At 36.9% G+C, this 17,283-nt stretch overlaps 1 protein-coding gene and 1 pseudogene across 1 annotated transcript in view; one reads left to right on the top strand and one right to left on the bottom strand.

Moving 5' to 3' along the window:
- FAF1 (Fas associated factor 1) overlaps positions 1-17,283 on the bottom strand; it is a 618,418-nt gene that overhangs the window by 124,057 nt on the left and 477,078 nt on the right. The window contains exon 13 of the mRNA XM_037827260.1: positions 1,104-1,258. Within this exon, the coding sequence (XP_037683188.1) occupies positions 1,104-1,258 (155 nt within the window). The remainder of the gene's footprint in view (positions 1-1,103; positions 1,259-17,283) is intronic.
- LOC119528285 lies at positions 11,474-11,572 on the top strand (annotated as a pseudogene).

Below are 17,283 nucleotides of genomic sequence, written 5' to 3'. Positions count from 1 at the left end.
ATAACCTGATTTAACTTAAACAAATACAGGTGCTAAAGGTTCTTTAGCTATGTGTAACAGGGAACATTTCCAAGGCAGAACGAAGTTATCCTATGAAATTTCCTAATCATTTGCTTAAAGAAATGAAGTATTAGATGAAAAGATTGCTTCGACATTCTTTTGCCTCACATTTAAGGGAAGAATCATCTTTCTTTTCAGATTCAAATTACATAAAACAAAGTCTGAATGATGAACAAGAATCCAGTGAGCCATAAAAAAAATAAATAAATAAAAGAAGACATATCTTATGATTTCTAATTGTTGTATAATCACTTAAGTTAGGTGACCACAACAGGCTTGCCTTGAAATGAATTAATTTAATCTCCCTGCTCACAAGCCAGCAGCCTGCAATTATGATTGTGTTAACACGCCCAAAGTAGCATCAGGGGATATATGGCCACAGGTGTAATTAAACATGATGAAAAAAATTTCAGATGAGAAACTCAAATAGGCAAAAAATGAAGAATTATTCATCACTTACAGATATTATGATTAACAAACTAAGCAAACTTATCCTGACAGCTTGCAAAGGGAATTTTTTCCTATTGAGAATATGAATATATTGCTGGCTGTGTGCAAAAGAATGTGTGCAATAAAGCGATTACATCAATTAGCATATGCTAGAGTTAAACTATTACAAACACCACTGGACTGGTCCAGAATGTCCTGCCTTCTTCACTGAAATTATTTTAAAAAACAAAAACAAACAAACTAAAAAACTTCCACTAGGATTATATGTTAGATTTGCCTTGTCTTTTCTGAACATTATTAAAAATATAGATTTTCTGTAAATGTTCAACAAGATATTCAAAAAGACTAGAGAAGTATATTTTTGCTTTTGTCTGGGGATGATTCTTGACTTTAAGAGGAGTCTTATAATTCAAGGTATATTTTTACGATTACCTACAGCAAATAGCTTTTATCAAATGAAATACAATGGTAGAGAATTTAATGTTGAAGATGATAAATGCTTATGATGATAAGAAACCAAGCACAATGATGACTTTTTTTTTTTTTTTTTTTTAATAGAAGACCAACTTATAACTTGTGAACAGCAGTATTACCTTGCTCTGTTGGTGTCCTTTGTCAGATCCCAAGCCCAGGTTATAAAATTTTGACTCAGATAAGAGACAATGGATTCAGCACAAAGCATTTGAGAGCAAAACACGTTGGTTAAAACACTTTCATCATGGTGGAGGTAGATAGCAAGAAGCTTTCTCTGAAAAGAGGAGAAAAGACTGATCAATTAAAATATTCACTATCATAAGATATCTTGAATTTTGTAAAGGCACAGTCAATACGAATAGCAGACGCAAAAATTAAAATGTTATTCTCTGAAAGAGTACCTTCCACTTGGAGTTCCTAAAAGCATCTACTAATATAAATGACTTTGCTTTCTTATACACTACAGAGGCTAGTATGATTATATCCCCTGTTTAACAGACTGCTGCCACAGATTTTTGTTAACTGTGCAAGCCTGTCTCAGGCAGAAATTGCAATTAAAATTGCTTTTTCATTAAATAAAATGAATTTATTATTCTTCATATTTAATACACACTTTATATATAGGAGAGAAGTAATTTTGAACTATTCAAATATGCAGAGTAAAAATACTGATTCATATTGGATGGCAAAATCCCTCACATATTTTTTGTTTTCAATCTGAACACTGAGTAGTCTCATTTTCTTGAAAGGAAGTAGTCTGATATGAAGTTTTGTTTTAGTTCCACAGGTAATTTCAAAATCCTTAATGTGCTCCCATATTATGGTACTTATTTACGGGCATTTTAACATCGAATTGACATTTGAAAAAAAAACGACAGAAAAATGTCCAATGTAGTTTCACATCCAGAAAATTATTCTTTCCTTTTGCCATGATAAAATTTTCTTCAAGAAGTGACATCTGCTCTCTTAAAAGTGTCCTCTGGATATCCAATAAGATAAGTGAAACTAAAACCAAGTAGAACAACATAATTTGCAACATGTCAGTTTTAATAACAACAATGATAAAAGTCTAAATTGTTGTTGACTAACTTCTTAGTGCTTGTAGAAGCAAAGTTTAAGAATAGTCAAAGTTAAACAGGAATCGGAATGATAGAATTTTATGGTGAGGACAACATACAAAACAATCAGAAAATTCTACCAAAGGAAAATTTCAAGGAAGTTTAGGGTCTTTCCTGTCACATAAATAAGCAAATGACAACCAATAAAGGAAAAGTCATTGCATGGGATTCTAAACAAAATAAGAATATTTATTAAAAAAAATATAAGGCTCATGCTGATGAAAGACTAAAGAAGTTTGATGCTTGGAATTATCCTGATAAAGAATCCAAACTATAATAATAATAAAAAAGTAATCATGAAAATATCTTCTTCAAAGATAAATCTGTATCAGATGAGGGGAGCCAGAAGTAGATAGGTAGATTAAGATTCCAAAAGCATCCACTGAACATCTACTGTGAATAAGAGTTGCTGTTTATCTACTTCAAATCCGACCCCCCCCCCCCAAAAAAAAACCCTATAAAATAAGTATTCTTGACTTTATTAATATATGAGGAAACTGAGACTTAGAAAAGCTGATTGTCCCGAGCGCACAGCTAGTTCCTAAGTAACACAGCTGGGATTGGAACCAGATTATTTGACTCCAACTCTAATCTTTTGCTGATCCACACTGTAGTCCCCGTTGCTAGAGCACTCCTACGATATGAATATGCTAGACTGGTCATTTCCTCAAAGCCCCAGGGGCCTCAGAGATAGCATGTTATGAGAATAAGGATAAGAAGCCTGGGTAAAAGTAGCTCAGCTCACCCCACTCTGCTTCTATGTATTTGTTCATTTATTCATTCATTCAGCAAGCATTTGTTGATATACTCTTTGTCAGTCCCAGCAGGAGGTACTGTGATAAAATGGTGAACAAGACTCAATGTTTCTTCATCTATGTTGATGTCTGCAGACAACAGCTGGCTTCTAGGAAGTTTGTAATCAGATACACTGTTGAAGAAACACTTGTCTTGCAAATTCCTACTCATCCTTTAAAAGGCTCAAAGCAAATACCTTTATGAAGCCTTCCTTGATTCCCTCCAGCAGAGTTAAGAGTTTCCTCTCCTGGGCTTCTACCACTTTCTATTAATAATTGTTTACCAGTTTCCCCTCTAGATTAAGTCTCTCAAGGGCGATGACTGGGTCTTCCATCAGTCTTCTTTGCATCCCCAAGCTAGCATAGATCCCGAAATGTTTGATGAAAGAAACTTGAATATTGCTACCAACCATAGCACCTTGGGAAAAAAGACACCAAATGGCAATGGCAATGCCAAATCAGTTTTAGTATATGAATCAAAAAATCTCCTGCTTTCGAGAAAGGAAAGTGAACCTAGCAACACCAACAAATTCAGAGCTCTTCTTAGAAGCTCTCTTGCTAAACAGGCAGAGGGATGTCAACCTCTAATTGTGCCTGAATGTATCTCAGCAACTACATTTAATGAGATACTGGAATGAGAGAGCCGCCCACTTTTAAATCAGCATATTTCTAACAACACAATGGCAATGGCTAAATCTTTAAAAGGCCTATTTCTCTCAAGAACAGTGGAATGGAACATTAGACTTTGAGAAAGAGATTAGTGATTTACATTGCTATCTCACTGATTTAATTTAAATGCTCTTCCAAAGCAAACACACATGTGCCGAAGAGGCTACTAAGAAACCCAACATGCAGAGTTCCCTATAAGTGCAGCCGGCAGTGTTGACTGAAACTAAACTTGGAAATCCAGGGCACTAATGCACAATATCAAGCAATAAAACAGCATCTCTTTGGCAATATTTAATTTTAAAAAGAAGAAAGAGGCAGGCAAAGATCAGGCACTGTCTGTTTTGGAGGATCAACCATTCTGCATTTCAAAGCATTGGTCCCTGCAATATCCAGGTTACTGTGCTAGAATCTCGACTATTATATCGCAGTTGTGAGAGGGAGGGCAAAGATGTGTTTACTCAGTGATTAGACCCTTAGAATAAGCCTCTAGCTCCTAGAGAGACAGCTCACCACTTATTCATTTGGGCCAATTCACAAAGCCTAGGAAGATTAAACATCCATGCTGAGAAGACAAGCGAATGCAGACGGTGAAAAAGAAATAAAAATTCTTTAAAAACTCTGAGATGACTTCATTATTTTTTTCCACAAGGAAACTTTAGGAAAGTGTTTAGTTAGAGAAAAACCCACATTGACCTCTCTCTAAACCCTTAATCTTTCCTTTGTGGTGGCACTGCTTTGTGGTAAGCGACTGGCTTGCCTCGCCCCTCTTTTCACTGAAAGCTGAGAGAAAAAAGGCTCTGGAGAAACAGTTTTCGTTCCAGGGACACAAACCCCTGACACTGTTAAACATAAGATGCCAGGAAAACACAGTTTAAAAAAAAATTCCCACTTTAAGCTCTAAACTGAATGTGAGAAAGGAGATGATAAAGAGTATCAGAAGAGGATCTTCAGGTTGAGGGTACTTCATAGCAGCTTTCAAAATGGAAACTGAACAATCATAACATAATCTTTTCTACCTATCTGACATAAGTTTTCAACACATTAAACATTTTCTTCTGCTTTTATGATATAAATAAGTAAAATATAAATACTTTCAATAACATGCAAATGCTATTAAATTTACATATCTCTGACAAAAATTACAGGTGCAGCTAAATGCAACCCAGACTCAGATTTCTGATTATCATATTGAGCTCATTTAAGTGTGGGCCAAGACAGTGAAAACTGGGTTCAGCCTATCAACCAATTTGGGATAGAGAATGGCAAAATGAGAAGAAATTGTTTTTGTGAACAAAAAGCATCTAGTACATAGAAGAAGCACAAGAAAATATTTTGTTTCCATTATGATAACTAATTTTTCCTTTGCTCCATTAATAACTTAATTCAGTAACATTTATGGAGAAAGGGCCTATGTGTTTGACATTAAGAATATAAAGACAAGTAAAACAAAGTCCCCTTACCCTCAAAAGGTTGAGGAGAACCAAACATATAATTGCAGGACCATATGAGAAGTGCTAAGATTGTGTTATGAAAAAAGAACTACATTTTATTTTCTAATTTAGCAGAGAGGGTCTAAATATGGTAAATGACACTTCCCTTAGACTCCCTCTTTGTGATCTAGGTTTTGGTTACATGGTGTAAAGGAAAGTCCCCAAGATTTACAGTAACAGAAAGCTGTGTTCTAAACCCAGTTCTGCCACTTACCAGCTGTGTGACCATAGTGCAAAATGAATTGGTGTTAAGGACTGTGGACAAAGTATGGTAAAGAACTTTTTTACAATGACTGGCCCATAGTGGCTGCTGAATGAAAGGCAGTTGTTAGGATGAAGATTCTTGAACCATCAATGCAAAATAAAGGGTTTTGAAAGCAAATTCAACAGAAATGATAGCCACGAAAATGTGTTAAAGATTAAACAGCTCTTCATTTTTTCCACTGACAATAGCTTCTAGGGTGCTTATTGTGTTTCTGCCTTCAGGGCCTAACTAATCTTCACATTCAAATCCAGGAGCTAAGGCACTAAGTTGATGCTTAGGAAACACCACGCTGACAGCAACCACTGTGACCTGGACTTGAGCTATCGTACCTATTGTATTTAGACACTTAGCATCACAGGATCACAGGACACTAGAGCTGGAAGAAATGAGTTGGCTATGTCTCAAAATATTTTTTCAGCAGACACATAGAAAAATATTTGCTCATACACCTGAAGTGTTCTAGTTTTTTACTGAGTACCAGAATATTCATAATCTGTATGTTGAATTATTTTAAAGTTGGTTATGACAAATAATTTCTAAAAGTGGTATTTCAGTTTTTTTCCTGAAGAATTAAAGTATAAAATAATTTCCTTTGTGTAAATTAGTACCTGCCTTTATTTTTTCCCTTCCCATTTCTTTTCACCTCTTCTGTCATCATCACCACAATCAGAATTATCATCACTTTCATTCACTGAGTGCTATGTGCCAAGCACTGTGATAAGAGCTTCAGAGTATTATCAGTAGGATAAAATTGGGCTGATTCTGCACAGTAGCACAGTTTAGCACATAGTCTTGCCGTAATCTTTTCTTGCTTCAAAGTAATATAATCAAAGATTACATTTAATATTATCAACATCATCAATAAACGTTCTTTTCCATAAATCCACGCCATGAACTACGTTAGGAGCTGGGCATATGGAGGAGAAACAAAGTAAGATCGCTGCCTTTGAGTAGATTATGCACTCATCAACTTACCGAATGTCTTTTATGAGACAATTGTGCCATATATTAGGGATACCAAATAGGGTAAAATAGCTTCTTCAAGGAGCTTACACTTAACTAGGAGTGGAGAAGTAGGCTAGCAAATCAGTGCATGAGTGTTATAACACAGGTGGTCCTTGATTTCTGGCCATGAACATCAGACTGCCTGCTTCTTTATGAAAGTGATATTTGAGCTGAATTTTAAAAGTAGAATATAGTAACTGACTTCTCTGTGACTTGGGTTGAATTTTAAATTTAGTTTATAATGAGGAAAAGAGAGTGAAAAAGAGAAAAAGCAAAGAGAAAATTTAGGGAAAGCCCCAGTGGTGTCAGCGGCAATAGTCCAAGCTAGTTATTTTCAGAGAGAAGAACCAGGGTGCAAGTTGAATTGGGGAAATAATTATGACACTTTGCCTGCTTGGTTCACAAAGCACATAATGATTTCAGAGACCAACAGGCAGCAACCAAACTGGAGAGGTTACAAAAGGAAATAGCCAGCCACTAAAGATGAGATGTCATGATGGTGTTTTTCCCATCTTGCCTCCTGAAGCAGATGTTGGAATAGCATTCTGAAATATTCAGGAGATGTCTTTGGATCTCATGTAGGGAGATCTCTCGATGGAAGTCACCGGTAAAAAAAAAAAGCCTAAATTAAAATCAAACTCTCTTCACAAAATAAGCTGGCAAATGTTCATTTGGGCACAGGAGTTTTACCACTTCATTGCTTACACTGTAATACTCAGGTCATAAAATATCTTTGAGGAGGGCTAAAGTTTTTATGAATAAGCAAACCAGAAGCTTTTCTCAAATGACTGGGCATTATATCAAACAGTAGAGAGGCAGTTTGGGGAGGCTGGCAGAGACTGTTGAGGCAAGGAAGCAGGCAGTTCCAGGACAGAACAAAGATCTCACGTCATTGGTGTCCGTGAACACTTAAGAAGCTCAGCACCACTCATTAAATTGGAGGCAGAACATGAGTGGGATGTGAGGCACACAATTTGAAAGGCAGTGGTAAAGAAACACTCTCCTCCAACCATTTTAGGCCACTGAGGAAGAGAAAAAGAACGTCTAACCTACCTATCTCATCTGTTTCCACATTCCAGGGGGTAGAGGAACACAGCTATAAAAAACTGAAGATAAATAAATAATGTTGTATTAAGAAAACATTCATAATAATGCATTCTTGCTGAAAATCACAGACATTTCAATGATTTGTGGGTGTACATGTTCCGTAGCTTTTTTTTTTTTAGGTTGAAGGTTTACAGAAAAATCATGCAGGAAGTACAGAGTTCCCATATACCCCACTCCCACACATAGTTTTCCCTATTATTAACATTTTGTATTAGTGTGGAACTTTTGTAGCAGTTGATAAACAAAATTATTATAATTATAAGATTAACTGTAGTCCATAGCATACATTAGGGTTCACTGTTTGTGTTACACAATTCTTTGGTTTTTAAGATTTTTTATGGTAACATATATACAACCTAAAATTCCCCCTTTTAAACATATTCAAATATACAGATCAGTTGTGCTAATTATATTCACAGTGTTGTTCTATCATCAGCATCACCCATTACCAAAACTCTTCCATCAACCCAAATAGAAACTCTGAACAATTTAAGCATTAAACCCCATTCCCTACCCCCACCCCTGTCCCTGGTAACCTATATTCTAGATTCTGACTCTCTGAGTTTGCCTATTCTAATTATTTCATATCAGTGAGATCATATAAAATTTATCCTTTTGCATCTGGCTTATTTAACTCAACATGAAGTCATCCACATGATTCCATGCTTCAGAACTTTATTCCTTTATACAGCTGAAAAATATTCCACTGCATATATATACCACATTGTGTTTATCCTATTCATCTGTTAATGGACACTTGGGTTGTTTACATTTTTAGGAAACTGTGAACAATTCTTGCTGCTCTGAACATCAGTGTGCAAATATCCGTTTGAACTCCTGCTTTCTATTCCTTTGTGTATATACCTTGAAGTGGTAATTCTACACCTAAACTTCTGAGGAACAAACTGTTTTTCACAATGGCTGCACCATTTTACATATCCCACCAACAATGCACTAGAGTTCCTATTTCTCCACATCCTCTTCAACACTTACAATTTTCTGTTTTTTTAAACAGTTGCCATTATAGTGGGTATGAGATGGTATTTCACTGAGATTTTGATTTGCATTTCCCTAACTAATGGCTAATGATGCTGAGCATCTTTTCATGTGCTTATTGGCCATTTGTATGTCTTCTTTGGAGAAACGTCTATTCAAGTCTTTTGGTCATTGTTTTATTGGGTTGTCTTTTGTTGTTGAGTTGTAGGGTTATCTTATATAATCTAGACACTAAACCCTTATCAAATATGTGGTTTCCAAATATTTTCTCCCAATCTGTAGGGTGTATTTTTAATTTCTTTATGAAGTCCTGTGACACACAAATGATTTTAATTCTAATGAAGTCTCATTTATCTATTTTTTTTTTTTTTCTTTTATTGCTTGAGCTTTTGGTATAAAACCTAAGAAACTACTGCTCAACAGAGTGTCCTGAAGATGTTTCCCCATGTTTTTTTCTAGGTGATTTAAGGTCCTGGTTCTTATATTTAGGTCTTTGATCCATTTTGATTTAATTTTTGTATATGATGTGAGGTAGGGGTCCACCTTCATTCTTTGCATATGGCTACCCAGTTCTCCCAGCACCATTTGTTGAAAATACTGTTACTTCCCCAGTGAGTGGACTTGGCACCCTTGTCATAAAACAACTGGTCATAGATGTGAGGGTTTATTTCTAAATTCAACAGCACACACATACACTGTTCCTATATATATGTCTCTGTCTCCCCACCCTTTTTGTTGTACTTGTTAAAGATTATATCTTTATACATTGTATATCCAAAACCATTATTTTTTCATTACTTTTTATGCATTTGTACTTTAGCACCTGGAATAGGCAAAATGTGGATTCACATTCCATAACTTACAATACAATTGTACTGGTATTTATAATTACCCATATGTTTATCTCTACCAGAGTTCTTTATTTTTTTATGACACTTCGATCCACTGTCTCATGTCCTTTCCTTTCAGTCTGAAGAACTCAACGTAGTATTGCTTGCAGGGCAGTTCCAGGGGTGACAAACTCCTTCAGTTTTTGTTTATCCAGGAAACTATTAATCTCTCTCTCATTTATGAATGACAGTCTCACTGGATATAAAATTCTTGGTTGGCAATTATTTTCTTGTAGCAATTTAAATATTTCATCCCCTTGCCTTCTTGCCTCCCTGGCTTCTAATGAGAAATAAGCATTAATCTTATTGGGATTCTGTTGTACATAACATGTTGCTTTTCTCTTACAGCTTTCAGAAATCTCTCTTCATCCTTTGCATTCAACAGTTTGACTATAATGTGTCTGGGACTGGTTCTCTTTGAGTTTATCCTGTTTGGGGTTTGCTGGGCCTCTTACATGTGTACATGCATGTTTCATTAAATTTGGGAAGTTTTCTGCAATTTGGGAAGTTTTCTGCAATTATTATAATAATTATAATGGCAACTGTTTAAAAAAACAGAAAATTGTAAGTGTTGAAGAGGATGTGGAGAAATAGGAACTCTAGTGCATTGTTGGTGGGATATGTAAAATGGTGCAGCCATTGTGAAAAACAGTTTGTTCCTCAGAAGTTTAGGTGTAGAATTACCACTTCAAGGTATATACACAAAGGAATAGAAATTGCTTTTTTCTGTCTTTCTTCTCCTTCTGGGATTCCCAAAATGCCTATACTGGCATGCTTGTGTCCCAGAGGTCTCTTGGGCTCTGCACACTTTGTTTCATTCTCTTTTCTTTATGTTCCTCAGTCTTAATTATTTCAATTCCTCTCTAAAATTTTCTGGTTCTTTCTTCTGCCAGATCTAATTTGCTGTTGAAAGCCTCTAGGAAATTTTTTATTTCAGTTATTGTGCTCTTCCACTCCAGTATTTCTCTTTTTAAAATTTCTACCTCTTTATTCTCATCTTGCTCATTCATAATTTTCCTGGTGTCCTTTAGTTATTGCTCCATTTTCATTTATCTCTTTCAGCAGATCAAAGATCATTTTTTTAGTCTTTGTCCAGAATGTCCAAAGCCCAGTCTTCTTTGATGGTTTCTGAAATTCAATCTTGTTCCTTTGTAGGGGTTATCATTTCCTGTTCCTTTGTTTGACTTGTAACCTTTTGTTGTACACTGATTATTTTAATATTTTAATGTGTTGACTCTGGGATTTAGTCCCTGAGCTGTCTGTTCCTTAACTTTGTGTATAGCTAGTGCTATGACAGAGATTGCCTTGAGTGCCAGGAGCTCACAAAAACAAACCAATACAAAGAATGCTTTTCAGAGTCTTTGCAAATTGCCTCTGCATTGGCTGCTGTTCTCCTTCAGAGTTTAGACCCCCTATCAAAAAGATTAGCCCAAGATGAAACTGTTGGATCCTCTGTCTTTCCTGATCCTTCATCTTGTACTGGGCTGGTACTCATGGTCTTAGGAATTCCCCCCTTTATAGGAATCAGAATGCTCTCCCTACTCCCTATGCAATAGATTCCCCATCTCCCACTCCCTGTGCTCGACTGTATGTATTAAAGCAGGTTATCCTATGCCTGAGGAAGCTGTAATTGTTTCTTACATTGCTTTAGTTGTCAGCAAGCTGCTCCTGCCTGCAGGACAATTTCTGAGAGGGTTAGCCAGAGGGGAATGACCTGGTCAACTCCTTCAGGCTGCAACCAGATAGACTGGCAGCAACAATATGCACATAGAGGTTACTCTGCATCCAGATCAGGGCCAGGGACCCAAAGTAGTAGTACAGGTCAGCTTCACACCATGTTGGGGGTTAGGGGAAGGTGTGGGAGGGTTCAGCAAGGGTTATATGAGCTTCTACTGGTTTTCAGTTGTATTTCCTTGATTCAGCACTTGCCCAGTAACTGTTACCCTTTAACTCTTTCCAGAGTTTTGAGGAAGATGGCTCTTGCCAGTTTTTGCTAATTGTTCAAAGATTCAGTGGGGGAATGGAACTCTGGAGCATGTTTTGCCAGCGTCTTGCTGGACCAGAAGTCCATTCAGTAGCTTTTGAATACCATCAAATATTGTCTGGGAGACAGAATTTGAGGTAGAATATTGTAAATTATAAAAACAAGCTAAATGCTTGCTTCGGCAGCCCATATACTGGAATGATACAGACAAGATTAGCATGGCCCCTGTGCAAGAATGACGTGCAAATTTGTGAAGCGTTACATATTTTTACCAGATGACTTCACATGTGAATTCTACCAAGCATTCAAGAATGAATTAGTACCCATCCTGCTCAAAGTCTTCAAAAAAATTGAAGAGGAGGGAAAGCTACCCAACTTATTCTATGAAGCCAACATCACCCTAATACCAAAATCAGACAAAGATACTACAAAGAAAGAAAGTTATAGACCAATCTCTTTAATGAATATAGACGCAAAAATCCTCAACAAAATACTTGCAAATCGAATCCAGTAGCACATTAAAAGAATTATACACCACAACCAAGTAGGGTTTATTCCAGGTATTCAAGGCTGCTTCAACACAATAAAATCAATTAATGTAATACACTACATCAATAAATCAAAGCAGAAGAATGACATGATCATCTTGGTCGATGCAGAAGGCATTTGACAAAATTCAACATCCTTTCTTGATGAAAACACTTCAAAGGATAGGAATAGAAGGGAATTTTCTCAATATGATAAAGGCAATATATGAAAAACCCACAGCTAACGTCATACTCAATGTGGAGAGACTGAAAGCTTTCCCTCTAAGATCAGGAACAAGACAGGGATGCCCACTGTCACCACTGTTATTTAACATTGTGCTGGAAGTTCTAGCTAGAGCAATTAGGCAAGAAAAAGAAACAAAAGGCATCCAAACTGGCGGGGAAGAAGTAAAATTTTCACTCTTTGCAGATAACATATTCTATATGTAGAAAATTCAGAAAAACCTACAGCAAAGATATTAGAACTAGTCAATGAATACAGCAAAGTGGCAGGCTACAAGATCAATATGCAAAAATCTGTAGTGTTCTTATACACAAGTAATGTGCAACAAGAGGAAGAAATAAAAAAAAAATCCATTTATAATAGCAACCAAAAGAATCACGTATTTAGGAATAAACTTAACAAAGGCCACAAAAGATCTATTTAAAGAAAACTACAAGAAACTGCTAAAAGAAATCGAACAGGACCTAAAAAAATGGAAGAACATACCGTGTTCATGGATTGGAAGACTAAATATAAATAAGATGTCAATTCTACCTATACCAATTTAAAGATTCAATGCAATACGAATTAAAATCCCAACAACTTACTTTGCAGAAATAGAAAAACCAATAACCAAATTTATTTGGAAGGGCAAGGTGCCCCGAAAAGCCAAAAATGTCTTGAGAAAGAGGAATGAAGTGGGAGGTCTCACACTACCTGACTGTGAAGCATATTACAAAGCTACAGTGCTCAAAACAGCATGGTACTGGACTAAGGATAGATATACCGACCAATGGAATTGAATTGAGTGTTGAGAAAAAGACTCTCGCATCTACAGACAATTGAGCTTTGATAAGGCAGTCAAGCCAAAGCAACTGGGACAGAGCAGCCTCTTCAACAAATGATGTTTGGAGAACTGGATCTCCATTTCCAAAAGAATGAAAGAGGACCCCTATCTCACACCTTATACAAAAATTAACTTGAAATGGATCAAAGACCTAAACAGTAGCACTAAGACTGTAAGATTCTTAGAAGAAAATGTAGGGCAATTTCTTAAAGATCTTGGGATAGGAGGTAGTTTTCTAGACCTTACACCCAAAGCACGAGGAACCAAAGAACAAATAGACAAATGGGATCTCCTCAAAATTAAACACTTTTGTACACAAAAGACTTTGCCAGAAAGGTAAAAAGGCAGCCTACACAATGGGAGACAATATTTGGAAACCACATATCATATAAGGGTTTACTATCCTGAATATATAAAGCGATCCTATGATTCAACAACAGAAAGACAAACAACCCAATTAAAAAATTGGCAAAAGACATGGACAGACACTTTTCTGAACAGGAAATACAAATGGCTCAAAACATATGAAAAAAAGACTCAACTTTCACTGGCTATTAGGGAAATGCAAATCAAAACCACAATGAGATATCATCTCACATCTACCAGAATGGCCACTATACAAAAAACAGAAAATTACAAGTGCTGGAAAAGATGTGGGGAAAGAGCCACACTTATTCACTGTTGGTGGGCATGTAGAATGGTGCAACCACTCTGGAAGACAGTGTGACAGTTCCTTAGGAAGCTAAGTATAGATTTGCCATACAACCCAGCTATTCCATTATTAGGTATATACTCAGAGGAACTGAAAGTTGAGACATGAATGGACATTTGTAAACCGATGTTTATCACAGCATTATTCACAATAGCCAAGAGATGGAAACAGCCCAAATGTCCATCAATGGATGAGTGGATGAACAAACTGTGGTACATACACGTGATGGAATATTATGCAGCTGTAAGACAGAACAAAGACATGGAACATATAATAATGTGGATGAAACTTGAGGACATTATGTTGAGTGAAGTTAGTCAAAAACCAAAAGACAAATACAGTATGTTCTCAGTAATATGAACTAACATTAAAGAGCAAACTTTGAGAGTTAAAAGCTGATAACATAGGCTACCAGGAGACAGAAAGAAGGCAGAGATCAGGCATTTGATGCTGAAGGACTACAGAATTTCAGCAGGATTGATTGTATAGATCCAGAAATAAATAGCATAATACTGTGTGATGGTAGCACAATACTGTAGCTATACTGAACAAAGATGTTCACGAGTAAAGCTGAAAGAGGTGGGCTAGGGGCATGAATGACACCTGAGGTAAAGATAGAAGATCAAGACTGGGACTGTTTAACTTAGCAAAAACTGGAGTGGTCAAGGATTCTGACTAAATGTACAAATATAAAACTGTTCTTGCATGTGGGAGAACAAATGGATATCAACCATGCAGAGTATTGGAAAGGAGACAGTATTGGGGAAAAATATAATCAAAGCAAACTGGAGTGGTCAATGTAACAATGTAATATGCTTTCATTAAATGTAACAGAGACAATATACCAAAGCTAAATTTGTATGAAAGGAGGCCGTAAGGGAAGGATATGGGATTCGTGGTAGTGGTGTTCTTGTCTGACCTTTCTATTGTGTTGTATGATGTTTAATTTTCTTTTTCTTATTCATTAAAAAAAAAAACGTTTTTTTTTTTCCACAGTAATCAATATGTTGAAGTGCTGACTGTGGTGATAAATTCAAACTGTATGATGATACCATGAACAACTGATTGTACACTGTGGATAATTATATGGTCTGTGAATATAGCTCTATAAAATTATATGGAAAATATAAACAGGGATAAAAATGCTGGAGAAACCAATAAGTACAGATTAACTGTTGGTTAGGAGGTAGAATGGCATAGCCTTTCTGGAGGACAGTGATTTGGTTCCACATGAAGCTAAGCATGTGGGTGCCATAAGGTCCTGCAACCTCATTAGGGGACATTTTCTTAGAGGATCTGCGAGCGGGGACATGAATGGACATTTGCATGCTGTTGTTTATGGAGAGAGTATGTATGATTTACAACGGGTGGAGGTGGCCTAAGAGCAGATCGACTGAGGAACAGAATGGTGAACTACTGTGTGTGCATATAATGGAATACTGTGCAACTGCGAGAAGGAGTGAAGCTATGACACATGCAACAAGGAGAATGGAACATGTAGACAGCATTTTGAGTCGTCTATGCCAGAAAGAAAGGCAAACACTATAATGCCTCACCAATATGAACTAAGTACAATGTGTAAACTCAGAATTGAACCTTAGAGCACAGCTTATCAGGGGAACGCTTACTGGAATGGTCCCTAGATTGTAAGCTCTTACAGCAGTCACATCTATTCCTGAATTGTAATGGCTATCCCAGATTCCGAGATGCTGATCCCTTTGTGTATAACCTGCTCAATCCCTGGAACTTTGGGTATCTGTGTGACACCTGAAACTCAGAGCTAGAACTTGGCAGATATGTCAGTATTAGAACATATAGTGACTGTCAAAAAAGCTGAAAAAGAGTCCAGACTTCAACTAGAGATAAGAATGAAGGAGATGTGGTTAGGAGAAGGGAAAATCGGGCCAAAGCGTAAAGGACAATACTGACTGCATTTTAAAACTGCAAATTCCATGTGAGACCAAGGGAAGAGATGTTTAGTTTGTGCAAGATTTCTATTTCCTAAACAATTTAACTTGTACAGTTTGTTCAAATACCATAATTACATGGAACTTTTAATAGAAGTGAGACCTGGTAGGTTTGCATAGGTTAGTGTGAAATAACGATACATTCCAAAGTAATCTGGGCAGAGAATAAAAATATATTTGCAGGGCCACCCTGAGGAGCTGGGGGGAAATGCAGAGGTGTTGGGCTTCCTCACCTGGATTGTTGCTGATGTTCTCACAAACACTGAGGACTGATGGTTTGATATGCCAAGCCCTCTACCATGGGACTTGCCCTTATGAGGCTCGTTACTGCAAAGGAGAAGCTAAACCTGCTCATAATTGTGCCTAAGAGTCTCCCCCTGAGTACCTCTTTGTTGCTCAGATGTGGCCCTCTCTCTCTAGCTAAGACAACTTAGTGGGTGAACTCACTGCCCTCCCCACTACGTGGGATCTGACTCCCGGGGGTGTAAATCTTCCTGGCAATGTGGGATATGACTCCTGGGGATGAATCTGGACCTGATGCTGTGGGATTGAGAACATCTTCTTGACCAAAAGGGGGAGGAAAAATGAAACGAAACAAAGTTTCAGTGGCTGAGAGATTCCAAACGGAATTGAGGTCACTCTGGTAGGCATTCTTTTGCACTATATAGATAACCCTTTTTAGGTTTTAATGCATTGGAATAGCTAGAAATAAATATCTAAAACTATCAAACTACAATGCAGTAGCCTCGACTCTTGAAGATGATCGTATAGCAATGCAGCTTACAAGGGGTGACAGTGTGATTGTGAAAGCCTTGTGGATCGCAGTTCTTTTATCCAGTGTACGGATGGATGAGTAGAAAAATGGGGACAAAAAAGTAAACAAAAAATATGGTGTGGGGGGGATGATTTGGGTTTTCCTTTTTACTTTTATTTTTTATTCTTATTTTAACTTTTTCTGGTACAAGGAAGGTGTTCAATAAATAGATTGGGGTGATGAATGCAAAACTATATGATGGTACTGTGAACAACTGATTGTACACATGTATGGTATGTGAATGTATCTCAATAAAATTGAATAAAATTGAATAAAAAAACTGAGGGAGGGATTAAGACATTCCCTTTTCAAACAAAAGCTGAGGGACTTTGTCACCTCTAGACTGGCTCTATAAGAAAGGCTAAAGGGAGTTCTGCAAGTTGAAAGGAAAGGACTCTAGACAATTGACTGAAGCCACATGAAAAAAAAATCTCCAGTAAAGATGATGACATGGGTAAATATAAACACCAGTACTACTGTATTTCTAGTTTGTAACTCCACTTTTTACTTCCTACATGATCTAAAAGGCATATGCACAAATTGTAATGATAAATCCATGGTTTTGGAATCATAATGTATAAACATGTAATCTGTGACAAGAACTACATAAAGCTGGGGGCATAAAGCAGTACAGGAACAAAAACAAAACAAATCAAAAAAACAACAAGCTAAGCTGAGTATAAGCATATAGAACGGCAGTGTGCTAGTTTGCTAATGCTGCAGAATGCAAAACACCAGAGATGGATAGGCTTTTATAAAACGGGGGTTTATTTCACTACACAGTTACAGTCTTAAGGCCACAAAGTGTCCAAGGCAACACATCAACAATCGGGCACCTTCACCGGAGGATGGCCAATGGCGTCCGGAAAACCTCTGTTAGCTGGGAAGGCA

The sequence above is a fragment of the Choloepus didactylus genome, chromosome 2 (assembly GCF_015220235.1).
Source record: "Choloepus didactylus isolate mChoDid1 chromosome 2, mChoDid1.pri, whole genome shotgun sequence".
Lineage (NCBI taxonomy): Eukaryota > Metazoa > Chordata > Mammalia > Pilosa > Megalonychidae > Choloepus > Choloepus didactylus.
The sequence above is the reverse complement of the archived record's forward strand: the minus strand, read 5'-3'. Positions and strand labels throughout refer to the sequence as shown.